General features: G+C 61.3%; 2 protein-coding genes across 4 annotated transcripts; both read right to left on the reverse strand.

Annotated features, from left to right (window-relative positions):
* Positions 1-4: 4 nt before the first annotated feature.
* On the reverse strand, positions 5-3,500 carry LOC121470964 (uncharacterized). Of its 3 annotated transcripts, XM_072917091.1 has the most exons (5): positions 2,150-3,500; positions 1,862-2,002; positions 1,576-1,719; positions 823-981; positions 5-332 (listed from the first exon to the last, which is right to left on the reverse strand). In XM_072917091.1, exons 1-5 carry the CDS (start codon positions 2,622-2,624, stop codon positions 322-324), a joined length of 930 nt encoding a protein of 309 aa, XP_072773192.1. In that variant the 5' UTR covers positions 2,625-3,500; the 3' UTR covers positions 5-321. The 3 variants fall into 3 exon arrangements, with proteins under 3 accessions (XP_072773192.1, XP_072773193.1, XP_072773191.1); XM_072917092.1 differs by lacking the exon at positions 823-981; XM_072917090.1 differs by having other exon boundaries at positions 5-981.
* Positions 3,501-3,594: 94 nt separating this feature from the next.
* LOC115497939 (uncharacterized) lies at positions 3,595-5,921 on the reverse strand. The gene is made up of 4 exons (XM_030288829.4): positions 5,408-5,921; positions 5,017-5,151; positions 3,871-4,023; positions 3,595-3,777 (listed from the first exon to the last, which is right to left on the reverse strand). Exons 1-3 carry the CDS (start codon positions 5,877-5,879, stop codon positions 3,872-3,874), a joined length of 759 nt encoding a protein of 252 aa, XP_030144689.4. The 5' UTR covers positions 5,880-5,921; the 3' UTR covers positions 3,595-3,777; position 3,871.
* Positions 5,922-16,192: the final 10,271 nt, after the last annotated feature.

A 16,192-nucleotide genomic window follows, 5' to 3' on the forward strand; every position in this document is an offset into this window, starting at 1 on the left:
CAGAGCCTGTGGGATGGTTTATTTTGTGGAGCAGCTGGGGCCATTGTGGATGCAGGGTTTTGCCTCATGTGGGGTTGCTAGGAGTCTTGGCCATGGGTAGTGCAGGCAGCATGCAGCCCTTAATGGCATGGCTGGGAGCGCCAGGGACTCTGAGCAGAAGCATCGGAGTCAATGCTGGTGCCATCCTGCCCTTGCACAGGGTCCAGTGCAGGGAGCGGTGTGGGGTGCACCAGCACCTCTGCTCAGCCCATGGGTGCAATGGCAGTGGGGTGGGGATGACCCTGAAGTGGCAGCTCCTGGTGCAGTCCTTCCTGGCCACGGCTATGCTGTACCTGGAAGAGGCAAGTGAGGTGGTCAGTGAGGATGCCTCAGTGCTCCTTCTCTGAGGGATGGGGGGCCATGTGGTGCTCTTGCCCTGGCCCCCCTCTGTCCCCTCCAGGAGGGAGCAGGCTGGAGGGGACTGTACTCCCCAGTGGGTGGATGCAGACCCAGCTGCAGCCCTGCAGGCAGCACTTCTGGCCAAGGGGACTGTCCTTGTCCTGCAGGCATGGGAGGAGGCACTTGGCTGCCTGATCACCCTCTGCTGCAGGGGGACAGAGACCTGGCCATGCTGGCACATGTGGAGAGAAAAAGGGGTGAGGGGCTCAGGGCACCCCTCCAGGGTAGGGGAGCTGCCCTGCCTGCAGGGGTGAGCTCCTCACTGAGCTCCTGCCCCATTGGACAGCAGCTCAGTCCCCAGCTTCCCATTGCCCCTGGAGGGTCACGGTGACAGGCAGGGAGGGGGCACAGGGGTCTTGGCCCCACAGGGTGCTGATGGTTTACCCTTGGTGGGCGGTTTGCAGACGTGACCACAGCCAGTGGTGCAGCACTTGTCGTCCCCAGTGCAGTCACTGTCAGTGTCACACCGCTCCAGGCAGGGCCCCAAGGAGCCCCGCAACACTGTGGGGCACACGCCAGGCTTCGCTGCAGTATGGTGGCTCCCTGGTGACAGGGAAGAGGGCAGCTGTGCTGGGATTCTGTCCCCAGTCCTGCTCCTGGCGCAGCCTCGGTCTCCATCCTGTCCCTGTCCTGCGCCTCCATCTTCCTTCCCCAAGCACCACGAGACCTCAGTCACCATCCTCACACCCACACCAGTCTGATCTAGTCACAGCTCAATAGGGGATGCCAGCTGGTAGCTGGAGTGGTGAAGGACAACCCTTACTTTGGGTGAAATCTAAGAGGGGTGCAGGAGGGAGGGTCAGGAGGGGGCTCAGCCTTTCACGCACTCAGAGCCATCTCCCACCCATCACAGAGGAGCTGGGCATGGGGATCCCTTCCCACAACCCTGAGGGCCAGCTCTGAGGGCTGGGGCTGTGCCCAGGGCAGGCGTGTGGCACTGGGAGCCACAGCCAGTGACACACACTCCCTGGGGCCTGGATGGATGCCACCAGCTGCACACTTGGCCAGGTACAGCTGCTGTGGCTTGTCCAGCAGCAGGGCCGGGCACACACTGGGCTCTGCCAGGGGGGAGCTGGGCTAGCACCAGTGCAGTGGTGGGCTGGATGTGGGGATCAGAGAGGGCTGGCGGGGCTGTACCTGTGTCTGGAGGGGTGCAGGCCAACCCACAGCCAGAGAAGCAGCACTTGTGTTCCCCAGGGCAGTCCCGGTCATCAGTGCAGTGGTTGGGGCAGGCGGCAGCTCTCCTCTGGGCACGTTTCCGTGGGCAGAACCCAGGTTTGGCTGGAGGGAAGGCTCAGGGTTTGGCATGCAGCCAGCCTGGCCCCACTGCCCACGACTCCCCTGTAGTGTGATGGGGGCTGCAGAGCCCTGGGGCTGCCCCAGGGCATCCTCAGCCTGGCATGGGATCTCCAGGACACCTCACCTGGCTCAGCAGGCACGCAGCGGGTGCAGCAGCCGCGGGTGCAGCACTTCTCCCCCGAGTGGCATGTGGTGTCGTTGTGACATCTCGTCCCACAGCTTGGCCCGATGGCACTGCCAGCACGGGGGCAGTAGCCCGGGCTCTCTGCAGAGGGAGATGCTCCATGCAGCCATGTAGCCACGTCTCAGGGAGCAGGGACACCCCCTCCAGGGGCACCAACACAGGCACCAGCCCACATCCCACCCATTGCCCGATCCTCGTGCTGGCATCCCTTGGAGTGAGCAGCGGTACCTGTGGTGGGCAGGAGGCAGGTCCAGACTTTCCCGTTCTGGCAGCACTTCTCAGCACCAGGGCAGCTGTGGTCGGAGAGGCAGTACAGTCTGGAGGGCCAAGGGGCTCCGCTCGCCCCCACTGGGCACTCACCCACTTTAGGGGGGGCAGGAGGGGCAGTGGGGGTCCAGTGTCCCTGCAGGGCCTGGTGAGGGGATTCAGTGAGGGTGAAGGCAGTGCCCTGGTCCCTGGGGCTGTGCTGCTGGGCCAGGGCCAGCAGTGCCAGGAGCACCAGAAGGGTGCGGTGGCCCAGCATTGCGCTGCAGTCAATGTGCTTCTGGGCAAGGGGCTGGGATTTAAACCCTGCTGGAGTGGGGGCTGGCCAAGCCAAGCTGCTCCTTCTCATGGCAGCACAGTTCCGGGACTGTGGGAGTGCTGGGCATGAACAATTCAGCTTGGGGGAGACTCCTGGGGCAGTTCTGGGCTCATGGCCCATGGCTGACACATCTGCAGCTCCCTTTCCAGGTCACTGGTGACCTGTGAGCAGCTGGGCCAACGGCTGAGCAGCACTCCCAGAGCCACACCATTGAGAGCATGGATGGGACACAGGAGCAGTCCTGTCCCAGTCTTCAGTGTCCAGTGGATCCCTCCTGGCACACCTGGAGCAGGGAGAGCTGCTGTGGAGCTGTGGTGCTGGCACAGCCTGCACCTGCACCACAGAGAGAGGGGGAACCAGCACCAGACACTGGGAAGTGCTGGGCAAGGTGTGGGGCTTGCTCAGTCCCAGGGGATGGCTCTGACAAGGTGGGGGCTACGGAGGTGCCAGCCCCTCCCAGGCAGAAGGAACATGCTCTGATCCCAGGGCCTGGGAGCAGGAGGAGGCATCTAAGAAACGGGGCCCCTGGAGACCTGTGGAGAGCAGGAAGTGCCAGGGGAAAGCAGGACAGGAGCAGGAGCCCAGATCTGAGCAGGTGGAGAGGGATGTGGCAGGGGCAGGCATGGGAGCAGGGCATGTGAGTTGCACTGCAGAAAGTTCCTTCAGGCTTCTGCTGTGGGCAAGGTGCCATGGCCAGGCTGGGAGGGCAGAGGTAAGGAGGAGTTTGGGTGATGCTCGTGTATGAGCACACACTGCAGCCTGTTTGTCCCTGGCCATTACAGAGCAGGGAGCAGAGAGCCCCTCTGCTCTGATGGGACACGGACACAGCTGCACCTCGAGAGTGCTCTGAGCATGGTGGAGGACCCAAGGTGGAGGAGCCAGCGTGCAGGGACAGCTGGGGCCATAGACCCATGGGACAGCCCCAGGCAGGGCACAGGCAGGGGACCTTGGAGGCATGACAGAGTCAGTTGATGCTCCAGCTTGTGTGAATCCCTGGTATGGGATGGACAGGCTGCCATGATTTGTGATGGAGAGGAGCATGGAACAAAGGAGTGGCCATGGTGTGGGACGGAGAGGCAGCCACAGCATGTCAGGAAGAAGCTGCTTTATTGGAGAGAGTGCAGGGGGCTTGCCCTGAGCAGAGAACCCCAGGGAGAAAACTGAGGCTGAAGGCTCCAAGCCAGGGGGATGGTGCAGGGCCACGGCCAGGGCATGTGGGATGGGCATCGGGCAGCAGCTTCCCTGTGGCTGAGCTGGCAGGAGGCATCTGCACCTGCAAAGGAGGAGAGGCTGTGAGCAGGATGGGTGCATAGGTGCCGTGCTGCGGTGCTGTGGGATCCCTGGGGCTGGAATGCACCCAGCTGACCTCAGTGGATGGGTGTCACACAGGAGACCTTGCCACAGCCATTCCTGCAACACTTCTGGATCCCGGAGCAGTTGGCATCGGTCTTGCACTGGTTGGTGCAGACACCCAGCATGGGGATGCCCGGGTTCACGGGTGGGCAGGTGCCAGGCTTCTCTGAAAGACAAAAGAACATGGCTGAGACCTGCTAGCCCTGGCAAGGGGGGCAGGGCCTACCCAGCAGGTCCCAAAGCTGTGGGCATGGCCCTGGCCCCTATCTGCCATGGAGGAGGGATCACCACGGTACCCAGCATTTCCCCCATCCCATAGATCCGCTTGCTGGCGCTCCTTGCCAGCTGGACCTGATGGGGACACATCAGGGAGGCCACACGGCATAGTGATCCCCAACAGTCCCTATGCTCAGTGTTCCCTCTCAGGGACACATGGCTGGCACAGGATGCACAGGTACAACATGCAGACCTGATGCAGGCCTTGGCCCTGCTGTCCTCTACAACTGCCATGGATGGCCCGTGCTGTTTGCTCATAGCATGGGGGCGCAGTCTAGGCCTCAGCCAGGATCACAGGCCCCCCAAACAGCCTTTGCGCAGTGTGGAGCCCCTGCCCCACTGTCCCACTGCCTGCCACTGGCATTGAGCTCTGGCTCTGCACCATGCTGCCCTCCACTGTGGTGCAGCCAAGCCAGCGCTGTCCTGCGGGTAGCCATGGAGGCTCTGGAGCCTCCAGGTCATATCCATCTGTCTGCAGCTGTGGCTTCCAACTCCTGCACCCATCTCCTTGGGTCGCTGTCCAGAATGACTGTTGTGGTGAGCAACAGAATGGTGCCCCCCCATCCTGGGCTGGCAGCTGCCCACAAGGCTGAGCAGGCAACAAGGACTGCCATGGGGAGTGGCGCAGACCCCACCTTCCACCCAAGCCCCAGCATCATTTAGGGGTGTCCACTCAGCCCCTGCATCGCCGAGAGGAGGAAGGTGTGAGCGTGGCCCATCAGGAGCACACCCCGAGCCTGCTGGGCTTCCATGCAGCCCCCAGCCCCCGTCCTGCAGCTGAACACACATCGGGCACCCAGGCCCGGTGCCACCGCTGCACCCTGGAGCACCCGTGGTGCTGGCTGGGACGGGCAGCGCGGCCAGGAGCAGGAGGGAGTGTTACCGTCAGGCTTCTGGCAGGCCTTGCCGCAGGCTGCCGGGCAGCACTTGAGGGTGCTCTCGCAGTCGCCATCGGACTGGCACCCCACCGTGCAGTTCACCGCATCCAGCGCCGGGCTCGGGCACACGCCGGCTTTCGCTGCAAGGCAATGCGGGGCGTGGGCAGGCGCGGGGCGGCGGGCAGGGCGAGGGCGAGGGCGCCGTCCCTTTCCGGGAGATGCTGCCCCGGCCCCAGGGCTGGGTCCAGGGATGCTGCCGAGCCCGACCGCGCCGGGCACGGGCCGGTGCTCGCCCCGGCCCCCACGCCGGCTTGCCCTGGGGCTGGGAGGGAGGGATGCTGGCCGCTCGCCGGGCGTGCCGTGACGAGCCGTGCCGGGCCATGCGCTCATACTCACTGGTGTCATTCTGGGCGGATGCTGCCAGCAGCTCTGCCCAGAGAGCCAGGAGCCCCGCCAAGATGAGGACGCTGCGGGCCGCGGGCATGGTGCAGGAACCGGCTGCGCTGGGGCCGCCCGGCCGGCCTTTAAGCTCCTCTCCAGGTGGGGCCGGCGGGCTCGGCCTTCCGGGTGGCTCCCAAGGGCCGGGCAGGGCCAGGCTCCCCCTTCGCGCTTGCACAACCCGAGTATCAGGTATCTGCTGCTGCTGGCTGCCGACCAGGGAGGGGGAGCCTCGAGGAGACTGGGCGGCCATGCCGAGAACTCGCCCGGCAGGAACAGCAGCCGAGCGCCCCTGGGCACGGCCCCGCACGCCGGACCCCGGGCAGCCCCACACCGAGCCCGCCGGGGCTCCACGGCCCTGCCTGGCGATCGGCCCCGGGATGAAGCGGTACCGCTTGCCACAGGAGCGAGTGCGCCGGGAACGGGGCATGGCCCGACCCTGCTCACACTCACCTCGCACCGCCTCGGCCACAGCCATGAGCTTGAGAGGAGCCCTGGCCTGGGTCGCTGATGCCCCGAGGCCGGGAGGAGCCGGCAATGCAGACAGGGTTGTGGCTCAGCTCTGCTGCTGCTCACCCAGCTCCTGCTCCTGCTCCAGCCACTGTTCTCCTCCAGCTCTTGCTCCTCAAGTGAAGGGTCCTCCAGGCTGCCTGTGCCTTGGGCAGGTGCCTGCCCTGGGGCTGCCCTGCACCTTCCCACAGCCACGGGAGCTCTTGCCCAGCCATAGCCCTGTCCCACGGACCCTGCCATCCTCACAGTCTCCCACAGCACTGAGGATGCAGATGGACCATCCGACCGCCATGACCACCATGACCACCATTTGTGCAAGCGGCTGTCAGGGAGTGCGTCATTGACATGCACTCCCATTGCTCGGGGGCATGGTGGTACTGGGGCTGTAGGACCCCAGTCCCTTTGGCCTGTCCGGAATACCCTTCCCATGGCACATCTGGTGCATCAGGACACTTCACTGTCCCTGGCAGTGTCAAGCTGGGGATGGTTTGTGCCCAGCTTGCCCACCTGGCGTAGCTGCCCTGCTCACATCAGCATTTGCCACTCTGCCAGCACCAATCCTCCTGCTGGAGGATGAAACCTGCCCTGTTCCTGTGATGTGCTCTTGCTGCTGGTGGAGGCAGCCCCAGCTCCAGGCATCTTGCAGACTTGCATGGGCCAAGGGTGCATGGGGCCGGGACATGATCCCTGCCTGAGTCACGAGTTGGCGTCTGCTCTGCCGGGGTCCGTCTCCAGGTAATTTAACCCCACAGTCAACAATGTGGCACGGCGGCGTGGCAGTAAATCAGTAACTGTTTGCCTTTGCCTGTGGTCCCCTCCCTGCCAGGTGTTTATGCAGGAACAGGAGCCGGCGCTCAGCCGCCTGCCCCACTGCCGCACCTCATGTCACCGCTGACGGCAGCGGGAGTGACACATGGGCAGAGGCCTGGGGTGGCAGGGAGATCATCAGGCAGCCGTTTTCCCTGTGCCCTTCCGGATGGGGCCTCGCTGAGGAGCTGCAGGGACCTGGCCATGCTCAGGCTGGCTGAGATGCTCCCACAGTGGGCCCAGGGCCAACATCGGGATGCCAGCAATGAAAATAAGCATCTTGCAGCCCAGTGACCCCTGCACCAGGGCCAGAGCACAGTGCTATGTTGGCCATGGTGGGATGGGGGTGGTAATGGCTGGGAGGTGAGCACACTGCCCACCAGGATGGAGAGGAGGGACCTGCACCTTCCCTACCTATGCTGCACAGAGACAGAGCCCACCTGGACCCAGCAGCAGCTTCTCTAGAGCAGCAGCACTGCTGCCAGTGCCACACTACCCACCCAGGGTCACTGGTGTCCCACGGCGACTTGGCTGTGGCCCTGTGCTGGTGCTGTCTTTGAGCATCACTGCCCTGGTCTGACCCTGTGACAACTCTGCCCCAGCATGGGGTGACCCCAGTGTGGGGTGATCTTGGTGCTGGCACTGAGCAGCCAGCACTGGCAGGCTGTGAGGGAGAATGCCAGCACAAGAGCAGCTGGATGACAGCAGATGGGAGCCCAGAAATGGAAGGCTCATGGAAAGAGACAAGGGGAAAACCACAGGGAAAACTGAGAGCTGGCAGGAGCAGTGGAGGCACCAGTGGTTTTGCCCACACTTGTGGCCCAGCTCCAAGGTGCCCAGCTGGTTGCTGAGGGGACAATCCAGCTGAAGCTGCCCCCAGCCAGCTGGAGCACCTGGAGAGGGACTGAGGAAGCTGGCAGCAGGGCCAGCAGATCCAGCCCACACAGTTGGCATCACCTTCTGACAGACAGGAATGCTCTGGCTCCTGTCCCCAGTGTATGGCATCCGGGATATTGGTGTCCCCACCCTGGCTCTGCCAGGTGCTTCTTCTGCAGAGGCTGAGGATGGCTGTGGGGAGTACAGGGGTCTGAGAGCTACCTCCATGGCCAGGGAGGATCCTGGCTGAGCACATGGGATCAGCAGCCTCAAGCCAGACCCCAAAGTCTTTGCTGCATCCCTTGGGATCTGTGCCCACCACCACTGAGCCTGGTCACGGTGGCTGCGCCCAAACCTCGCAGGTGACCGTGGCTCCTCCATGGCAGCAGGGAAGGTGCTGGAGTCATGTCACCTGACTGCTGAGGGAATGTGGTCAATGATTAAAAGGGGCACATTGAGGTGCCCCCGAGCAGTGAGCCAGCCTCCCGCTGCTGGCACAGAGCAGGGATAGGAAGTACAGGGGTACAGAGGGACACCCCATCCTCTGGAGACGCTCAGTCAGCAGCACAGGGTCCCTGCACCATGGGCATGGACTGGTGCATGGCCCCTCAGGTCCAGCTGTGCACCTGCTGAGGGCTCCTGCCACACTGCCACATCCTGCCACAGCCAAGTCCCCCCTGCCCACACTGCCCCTGCGGCGCAGACCTCGGTGGTGTGTGAGTGCTCTGGAGCTTGGCATGTACCTGGCTCTGTGCTGGGGGATTGCTCCTACCTGCTCATTCCATCCGGGACCCCTGCCCCAGTCAGCCCAGCAGTGCTCCAGGGGCTAGCAGAAGGCATCCACCCCAAGCCCCCCAGCACTCACCTGTGTCCTCAGCAGTCGTAGGGGCTGCCTGAAGCTGGGCACACAGGGCCAGGATGCCCAGGAGCAGAATGATGGTGGTCTTCATGTTGGTGAAAGCCAAAGGTATGGATGAGGAGAGCAGTTTGGCAGGGTTTATATTTGTGTGGGGCTGGGGAGGGGCCATGCACATAATCTTCGTGTGCCAAAACACTCTCTGCTGCTGCGTGTCACAGTTGTGCCCGAGGCAATGACAACCTGAGAAATGATTTACCTGGCCTTGTCCAGCCCTGGCAACCCAGTTGCAGCAGGGGGAAGGACCCTTAGCACTCTCACAGGGAAAGGGAAATGAGACCATGGGCTGGGGTCACTCTACATCCATTGGGAGCCCAGAACTACTCAGCTGTGACAAGTGATTAGCTGAATTTGTAGGATAGGAACCCAGAGGGGGCTGCTCAGGAAGATGTTTCCCTGGGGGCTGCTGTCCTGGCAGTGTGTCACTGGGGTGACACAGGGCTGTGGGTCTGCTGGGCTGTGCCCATCCCAGAGACCCAGCACCGGCCTGTTCCAGTCCTGGCCTGGTACCTACGTCATGCCACGTCTGCCAGTGGAGCCTCAGGGGACAACTGGCTGGGTCCCTGCGGGCAGCCATGGCCTCAGGGGGAGCAGAGCGTGGGAAACCTCCAGGAGACACAAGGCTGGGTGCACCCGTTGCTGAGCACCATTCCTCCGTGGGGACAGGCTGGTGGCTCAGTGCCGACACGTCGCTGGCTGCTGACATGTCCCAGCAGATGGGTGCTGTGGCGGGGTCAGCACTGGGGCTGCCTCTCCCTCCCCATGCTCCCAGACTGGTGACAAGTGACCCTGGGATGCCCAAGGTCAAAGGTGTGGGGGGTCACAGGGAGCCCAGCTGAGCATGTGAAGGGTGACCATGCCAAGGGTGAGGTGTGCTCCCTGCTCTTGGGGACCCCGCCATGCTGCCACTGCTGTGTCTGAGACCCTGCCAAGCAGGACCTCTGCTTGCTGCATCCCATTCCATGCAGAAAGGAGCATGGTCAAGGGACTGCAGCCCTGCCAGGGAGCTGTTCTGTGGCTCCTCTCATCGCTGGGCTGTGGCCATGCAGGCACATCTCTCTGTGCCTCACTGAATGGCAAAGGGCACCTGCAGGTGCTGCTGGTAAATTGGGCAGACATGGCCTGGACTGGGGGGCAGGACATGGGACTGGCAGGGCTGCAGCAAAGCCAGGGGACAGCCAGGGCTGCAGAGGGACAGAACCAGGCTTTTCGAGGGACTGTTGGAGGAGACTTGTCCTGTGCTGGAGAATGTCCCCAGGTGGGGACACCAGAGACACCAGGGACACACCCTGCCTGGGAAGTTGTGACAAGGCCAGCCTGCCAGGATGCAGGCATCTGTGCTGAAGCCAATGTGACCTCTGTGGCCTCATCCAGGGTTTTTACAGCTCAACGATCATACTTTCCCACTTGGAAATTCCTGTGTGCGTCATCCCTGTTCCGAGCAGCCAAATGCATTTGCTGCTGGCAGAACTCTGTGTCTAAATCAAAAAGAAATCAAAAGGAAACACGAGCAGGAACCAGGGGCTTTGTGAGCAGCCTGGTCACATGCATGGGGTCGCTTTGAGCGACACCTTTGCCACAATGTGGCATGTGCCACTCAAAGGGACCCCATGCATGGCGATGTGGGGGTCACCTGCCTCTCCCGAGCAGCCTTGGCCCTTTGGCTGGTGCTGGTGGCCCGGGGCTCTGCGGGGCCCTGTCCCTCTTGCTGCCCGATGCTGCGTGCCCGATGCGTGTCCCGGCGTGGCACCAGCCATGGCCCGTGCCACTGGTGCGGCACACGGCAGTGTGGGCCTGGCGAGCCCTCTGCCACTGGGCTGGGGGCACGGACCCCTGCTCTGGGCAGCCCCCTCCCCACCTGCACCCGCTTCCCGCCCGCAGCTCCTCCCAGCCGCTGCCGGTGCCGCTGCCGGTGCCGGTGCCGGTACCGCTGCCGGTGCCGGTGCCGCTGCCGCTGCCGGTGCCTCTGGCCGTTCCTTCCGTCCCCTCCCGCCGTGTGTCTCGGCTCGAGGGCCGGTTCCGTCCTGGTCCCGGCGCCGATCCCGGGCAGCCGCCGGCAGAGGAGGCTGTTGCTCCGCCGGAGCGCACCGGGAGCGGACCGGGCTCTGCCGGGCTCCGGCAGCACCGCCCGTCCCCGGGGCTGACCCAGCCTGAGGAGAATGTGGAGCTGCTGCAACGGGTCCAGAGGAGGCCACGGAGATGCTGCGAGGACTGGGGCACTTCTGTTCTGGAGCCAGGCTGGGAGAGCTGGGAATGTTCAGCCTCTAGAAGAGAAGGCTCTGTGGAGATGTTACGGCACCTTCCAGCAACTAAAAAGGCCCCAAGGGAGCAGTAGAGGGACTTTGGACAAGAGCATGGAGTGACAGAACAAGGTGGAATGACTTCCTACTGACAGAGGACAGGGTTAGATTAGAGATTAGGGGGGAATTTTTCCCTGTGAGGGCAGTGAGAAGCTGGAACAGGCTGTCCAGAGAAGCTGTGGCTGCCTCATCCCTAGATTTAAGGCCAAGTTGGACAGGGGTTGCAGCAACCTGGTCCAGTGGAAGGTGTCCCTGCCCATGTGCTCTCGGACTGCCGGCCCCGAGCTGGTGCCCTGGCTGCTGCTGGGTGCTGACATGGAAGTTCCTGTATGTGGGAGGCAAGGGGCTGCACCTCATCCCCAGCACACTGTTCCTAGAGCTGGGGGAGCTGAGGGAGATCAGGGAGGATCACAGCTGTCCCCCAGCTCAGGGTGAGGAGGCTGCCCAGCACAGGCAGGGTACTGCGTGCTGCAGCCCCGCTCAGCCCTGCCTTGAGCTGTCTCTCACAATCTGGGGTTAAACAGCACTGGCTGCCTGAACACTCGCAGGGACTGCTGCTCAATAGCAGCTCTAATAGCCCCCATCCATAATGCAGTGAAGCCAAGACAAGATGCAAGGGGCTGGGCTGGGCTGGTGCTGGCTGCTCACGGCTCTGTGCCATGCGTGGCACCCGGCTGGTGGCACGGCCACGCGTGGCGCCTGGCTGGCGGCGCGGGAAGGCGGCCGCCCAAAATGGGGATTTTATTACAGCCATAGATCACGGCGGCGGCCTGATGCGGGCAGACGGTGGTGATTTTTCTTCATGGTTTACAGACAAATGAGGGGAAGGAAAATTGATGTGAACTTTGCTATAGCGAGAGGTCGGGCACGGGCAGGGAGCGGGTTATGGATGAGCCAGGGACTGCTGGGGCTGCCAGTCCCTGGGGCCCCTCCCGGCCCCTGCTCCAGGCGGAATGGATGGGAGCACTGGCACGACAGGACTGGGAGCATCGTGTCCAGCAGGGAGACTGCGCTGCTGCTCCAGGGGTTGGAAGAGCAGGGGCTTCCATCCCTGTGGAGGGATACCTGGAGGGATGCTCTGCTGCTCAGGGGAACCATGTGAGCAGAGTTCTTAATTCCAGCGTAATTTGGCCATGCAGTGACAGGTGGGCTGCTGTCACTGGCTGCTGGTGAGACCTTGGCTGCTCTTACCACAATTAAAGTTGCCTCCAGACATCACAGTCTTGCCCAGTGTAAGATAACAGCTAATACCCTCCAATAGCATTTATCAGCTTCTCCATATGGTCCATAAATATTAATACAATTCTAATTAGTTCCTTTAAATACATTGCCTAAATAAAACATTTCCAGGACAATAAATCAGGAGCAGGTTGTCCACTCACCCCACTCACACCCATTGCACAGGGACTGATAAACCCCATGGTTTATCATTAATCCCTCCCCTTAGATCCCAGGAGAAGAGGAGCCCAGGTGCAGTGTGTGAGCAGGGAACGCCCTGTAACCCTCATCAGCAGTAATTCATGGATGTATTTCCCCAGGTGCACCTGGTTTGCATTCCCAGTGATTTGCTCAATACCAGCACCATCCCTGTGTCATCCTGGCAGACAGTGGCTCTGGATTGATGGTTGGTGTGCTCCTCTGAAGGGTCTGTTCCAGCTGCAGCAGTGCCACGTGTCCCCTGGCACAAGGCAGTCCCTGACCCATGAGGCTGGAGGGTGCCTGGGGGCTGCTGCTCTGTGCAGAGCCTGGCCTTCACCCCCACCTCTGCTTCTTCCTTCTCCTGGGAGGTGACAGCAATGACTATCCTGCTCAGAGCTCTCCTGTGAGCTGGAGGAGATGGGACCCCTCCAAAGGTGCTGTGGGTGGGGGTGAGTGTGCACACAGGGTGACATTGCTCACAGGGGTGCAAGGGGCACAGAACGCTGCCTGGGGCACAGGCATGAGGTCTGAGGGGAGCATGGCATTCATCCTTCCAGCACTCTGGCTTTGGTAAAAACCGGAAAAGAGCAAATACCAAACTCATTTGCTTGAGGAGAAATTAATACGGTGTGAAGCCTGTAGTGGATGATTTAGGAAGTGAATTTAAAATCTCAACACAAATAGATTTTTTTATAAGGTCAGAGGAAAGATTAAATGCTACAGACAAGCACAGCACTTGCCATTTCCAGCATCACTTTCACCATAAATATTTTGGGCTGGCGCTGTCCACGTGGGTCTGAGGCTGCTCACCATGGCAGTGCTGGATGAGCAGGGATGTCTCCATGGAGGCCAGGATGCCTCACCATCCCCTTCCTTACCAGGTTGCTGCCAGCACATGGAAGCAGCCAGCAGTGCTCTATGGTAAGAGGAAGGAGAGGTGGTGTGTGTGGCCTTGCTGGTGGTGAACTGGAAAAACCAGCTGTAACTGCTCCAGCTTGGGCAGGATCTGTTCCCAGACCCCTCTGGTATTCCTGCCAGTGGTGCAGGGAGAGTCCAAACTGCAGTGCTCACCTGGTACAGTGTGTGCCCATTGCCAGTTCCTGGCTCCTCCTCCTGGTGCCTGGCAGCAACCAGGATTGATGGCAAAAGATTTGAAAGGCTCCAAATGTGGAGGTTATAGCACTGAGCCACCCCCATCCATCACCAGCCATTCATTACCAAGTAACACCCTGCACGCTGGGCTGATTTCACACCTTATCTGAACCCAGCAGCTGTGCCCTAAATCCTGAGTGCCGAGACTGTCTGGAGGAATTCGGCTGCCTGTGCTTAAAATTAGTGTTAGCATCTATCATTTCCCTACACCAAATGGCTTTTGTGTCGGCACTTGGCAGCGCTCATCCGTCACCGGGGCTCCAGGCTGCCCAGCACCGTGCCCTCTCTGTCACTGTCACAGGACCCCTTGCTGGCAAAACGTCACCCAAAGAACGAGTGCAGCAGCTGAGCCTCTCCTTTCAGCTGGCCTGGCTGGCACTGCCAGCAGTGAGGGTGTCCTTTGTCCCCTCGGAATGGCAGGCACAGCTCTGCCCTCCCTGTCCCTCCAGCCCTGCCACAGCCAGGCATCTGTGCAGGCACAGCCTGACACGTGTCCTCTGGCACGGTGGCTCGCTGCCACAGGTGCCACGATGCCAGCACAGCCATGGGGCCGGGTGCCTCCGGCTGCAGTGCCCACAGCCTTTCCCGGTGAGGTGAGTCGCTCCTGGCAGGCTGGTGCTGCCGGAGCTGTCGGTGTGATGAAAAGCCTCCCGCAGCAATGCAGATAACATACAAGCACAGGTCAGGCGAGGCCCCTGTAGCCCATCCATCAGACGCAGCAGCTACAGGCGCTCCTGGTGCCACCATCTGATGCACGTTATCCGGCACAAATGTGTTTCTTCCCCCAAGGTTAAACGGATGAGTGAGGTTCAGGCGCTGACAGCACCGCCTGCCCCGTGCCAGCGATAAATGAGCTGCAAGAACCAGAGGGAAAAAAAAGGTTTGTTTTCTGTCAAATGCTCCTTTTGATGGTGCTGGCATGATGATGGCGGCAGTGCTGGGATGAGCGCGAGGATGGGACCTGCTCGTGGTGTGGCTGCAGGGCAGCCAGCGATGGCACCATCACACCTGTGTTGGGTGCTGGGCAAGAGCAAGGCTTGGTGAGCTGCTGGAGTACTGAGTGATGCTGGCAGCAGGCACTCAGTGTGCTCCCTGCCATGCTGGGACTGGCAGGATTGGGTGGGATGGAGGCGAGCCTGATCCTTCCCAGGGTGCCTGCCTGCCCTGGATAGAGTGCCAGGTGGAGATCCCCCACCCTTTGGAGTGTCCCTGCCAGGCTGCTCTGCCCTGCTCAATGTCACACTCGGAGCCTGTCAATGTGAAAAAAGCTTTGCAGGCGATAAGCAATGGGGCTGCGGCCGCGCCGTGCCGCCCGCCCGTGATTTACTGCGGCGTCGCTAACGGAGCGCAGATTTTTCTTAATCTAAATTGAAAACTACTCAAGTAGAAAAATAATTTCATTGCTTCATCCTGAAGGGGCGGGGGAGAGGGAGGGGAAGATCTGTACCAGGGCAGGCAGGGCCACAGCTGCCTGCACCCCCCATGCCACCATTCCCCATGGCCTTGGGTAGCTCCTACACTGGGGACATGCAGCAGCTGTTCCAGCTCGGGCAGAAAAACTGGGTTGTGTGGGGAGGGGGCAGCTTCCAGGACTCAGCTTTGGGGTGTCAGGGCACACCCAGTCCCGGCTGGGACACAGCCCCCCAGTGCAGGTTGATGCTGGCACAGGTGGGGATGTGCAGCCTCACAGATAGATTGGTAATTTGGAGCATGAGTGAATTCTGGGAGCATTTGCTGAGCTGGATAATAACGTGCCCAGTGAGCTGCATCCCATACATGCTGCCAAATTAAAGAAATTTTTTTCTCCTTTAATTTAAAAGTCACCGTTGGGAAATCTCCACTGGCCACAGCAGTGATTTCCCCTAGGCTGCCTTTCTGGAGAAATCTTTAATTTTGATTGTCACACTTTGTGGAATTTATGTCAGGGAAGTCGAGCCATAAATAAGGTGCTGCTTCAGCACCCAGCCTCCAACTGTACCAGGACAGTGAATGGCACTGCCACAGGTGGGGAGCAGGGACAGCCTGACCACAGGCATCCTCTCCCCTTGCACCTTCCTCTTCCCTCCCCCCTCCAGCCCCATCTACCCTCAGCTCAGTGCCTGGCTTCTCACAGCCTGATTTCACAGGTCAGCAACCTTTAATTTCCTGGGCCCATCCCCACCCCTCCCACCAAATGCTTCACTGGTTCATGAAAATCTCATTAACCATAACACCACAGCTGGGTTCCTGTGCTGGCACTGGAGCCCTCCAGCTCCTGCCGTGCTGTGCCCTGGCATCCAGCACCACGGGACCCCAGCACCAGGCACACAGGGATCCTGGCCAGGGGCTGTGCCAGGCTTTCAGGGTGGGAAGGTGGCACTGGAGAGGGAGGGCACAGGCTGTGTTTTGCTCCATGCTTACACCGTCACAGCCCCAGCTCAGCTGGTCACGGTGCTGTGGGGCTGGAATGGGTGTCACGGTCAGACTGGGGAGGTGGCAGCTCTCAGGGCTTCTCCAGTGCCTCCAGCTCTGGGGAACCAGCACACAACCCTGATAAGGGGCCTGTCCTCTCCCTCCTGGAGCCTGGGGAGGGCATCTCCCAGCAGCTTTTGAGCAATTAAGAAGCGGGAAGGGATTCAGGCAGCTCCCTTCGGCACGGAGCCGGCACAGCAGTGCCAGGTGAGCTCAGGAAAGGTTACACCATTTGCATTTTACCCTTCAGTAATTCCAACACTTACGGGTGCAATTAAGCAGCAGCCTGGTGTTATGAAGCTATCAGGGCGG

Source organism: Taeniopygia guttata, chromosome 20, assembly GCF_048771995.1.
Source record: "Taeniopygia guttata chromosome 20, bTaeGut7.mat, whole genome shotgun sequence".
In the NCBI taxonomy this organism is placed as follows: Eukaryota; Metazoa; Chordata; class Aves; order Passeriformes; family Estrildidae; genus Taeniopygia; species Taeniopygia guttata.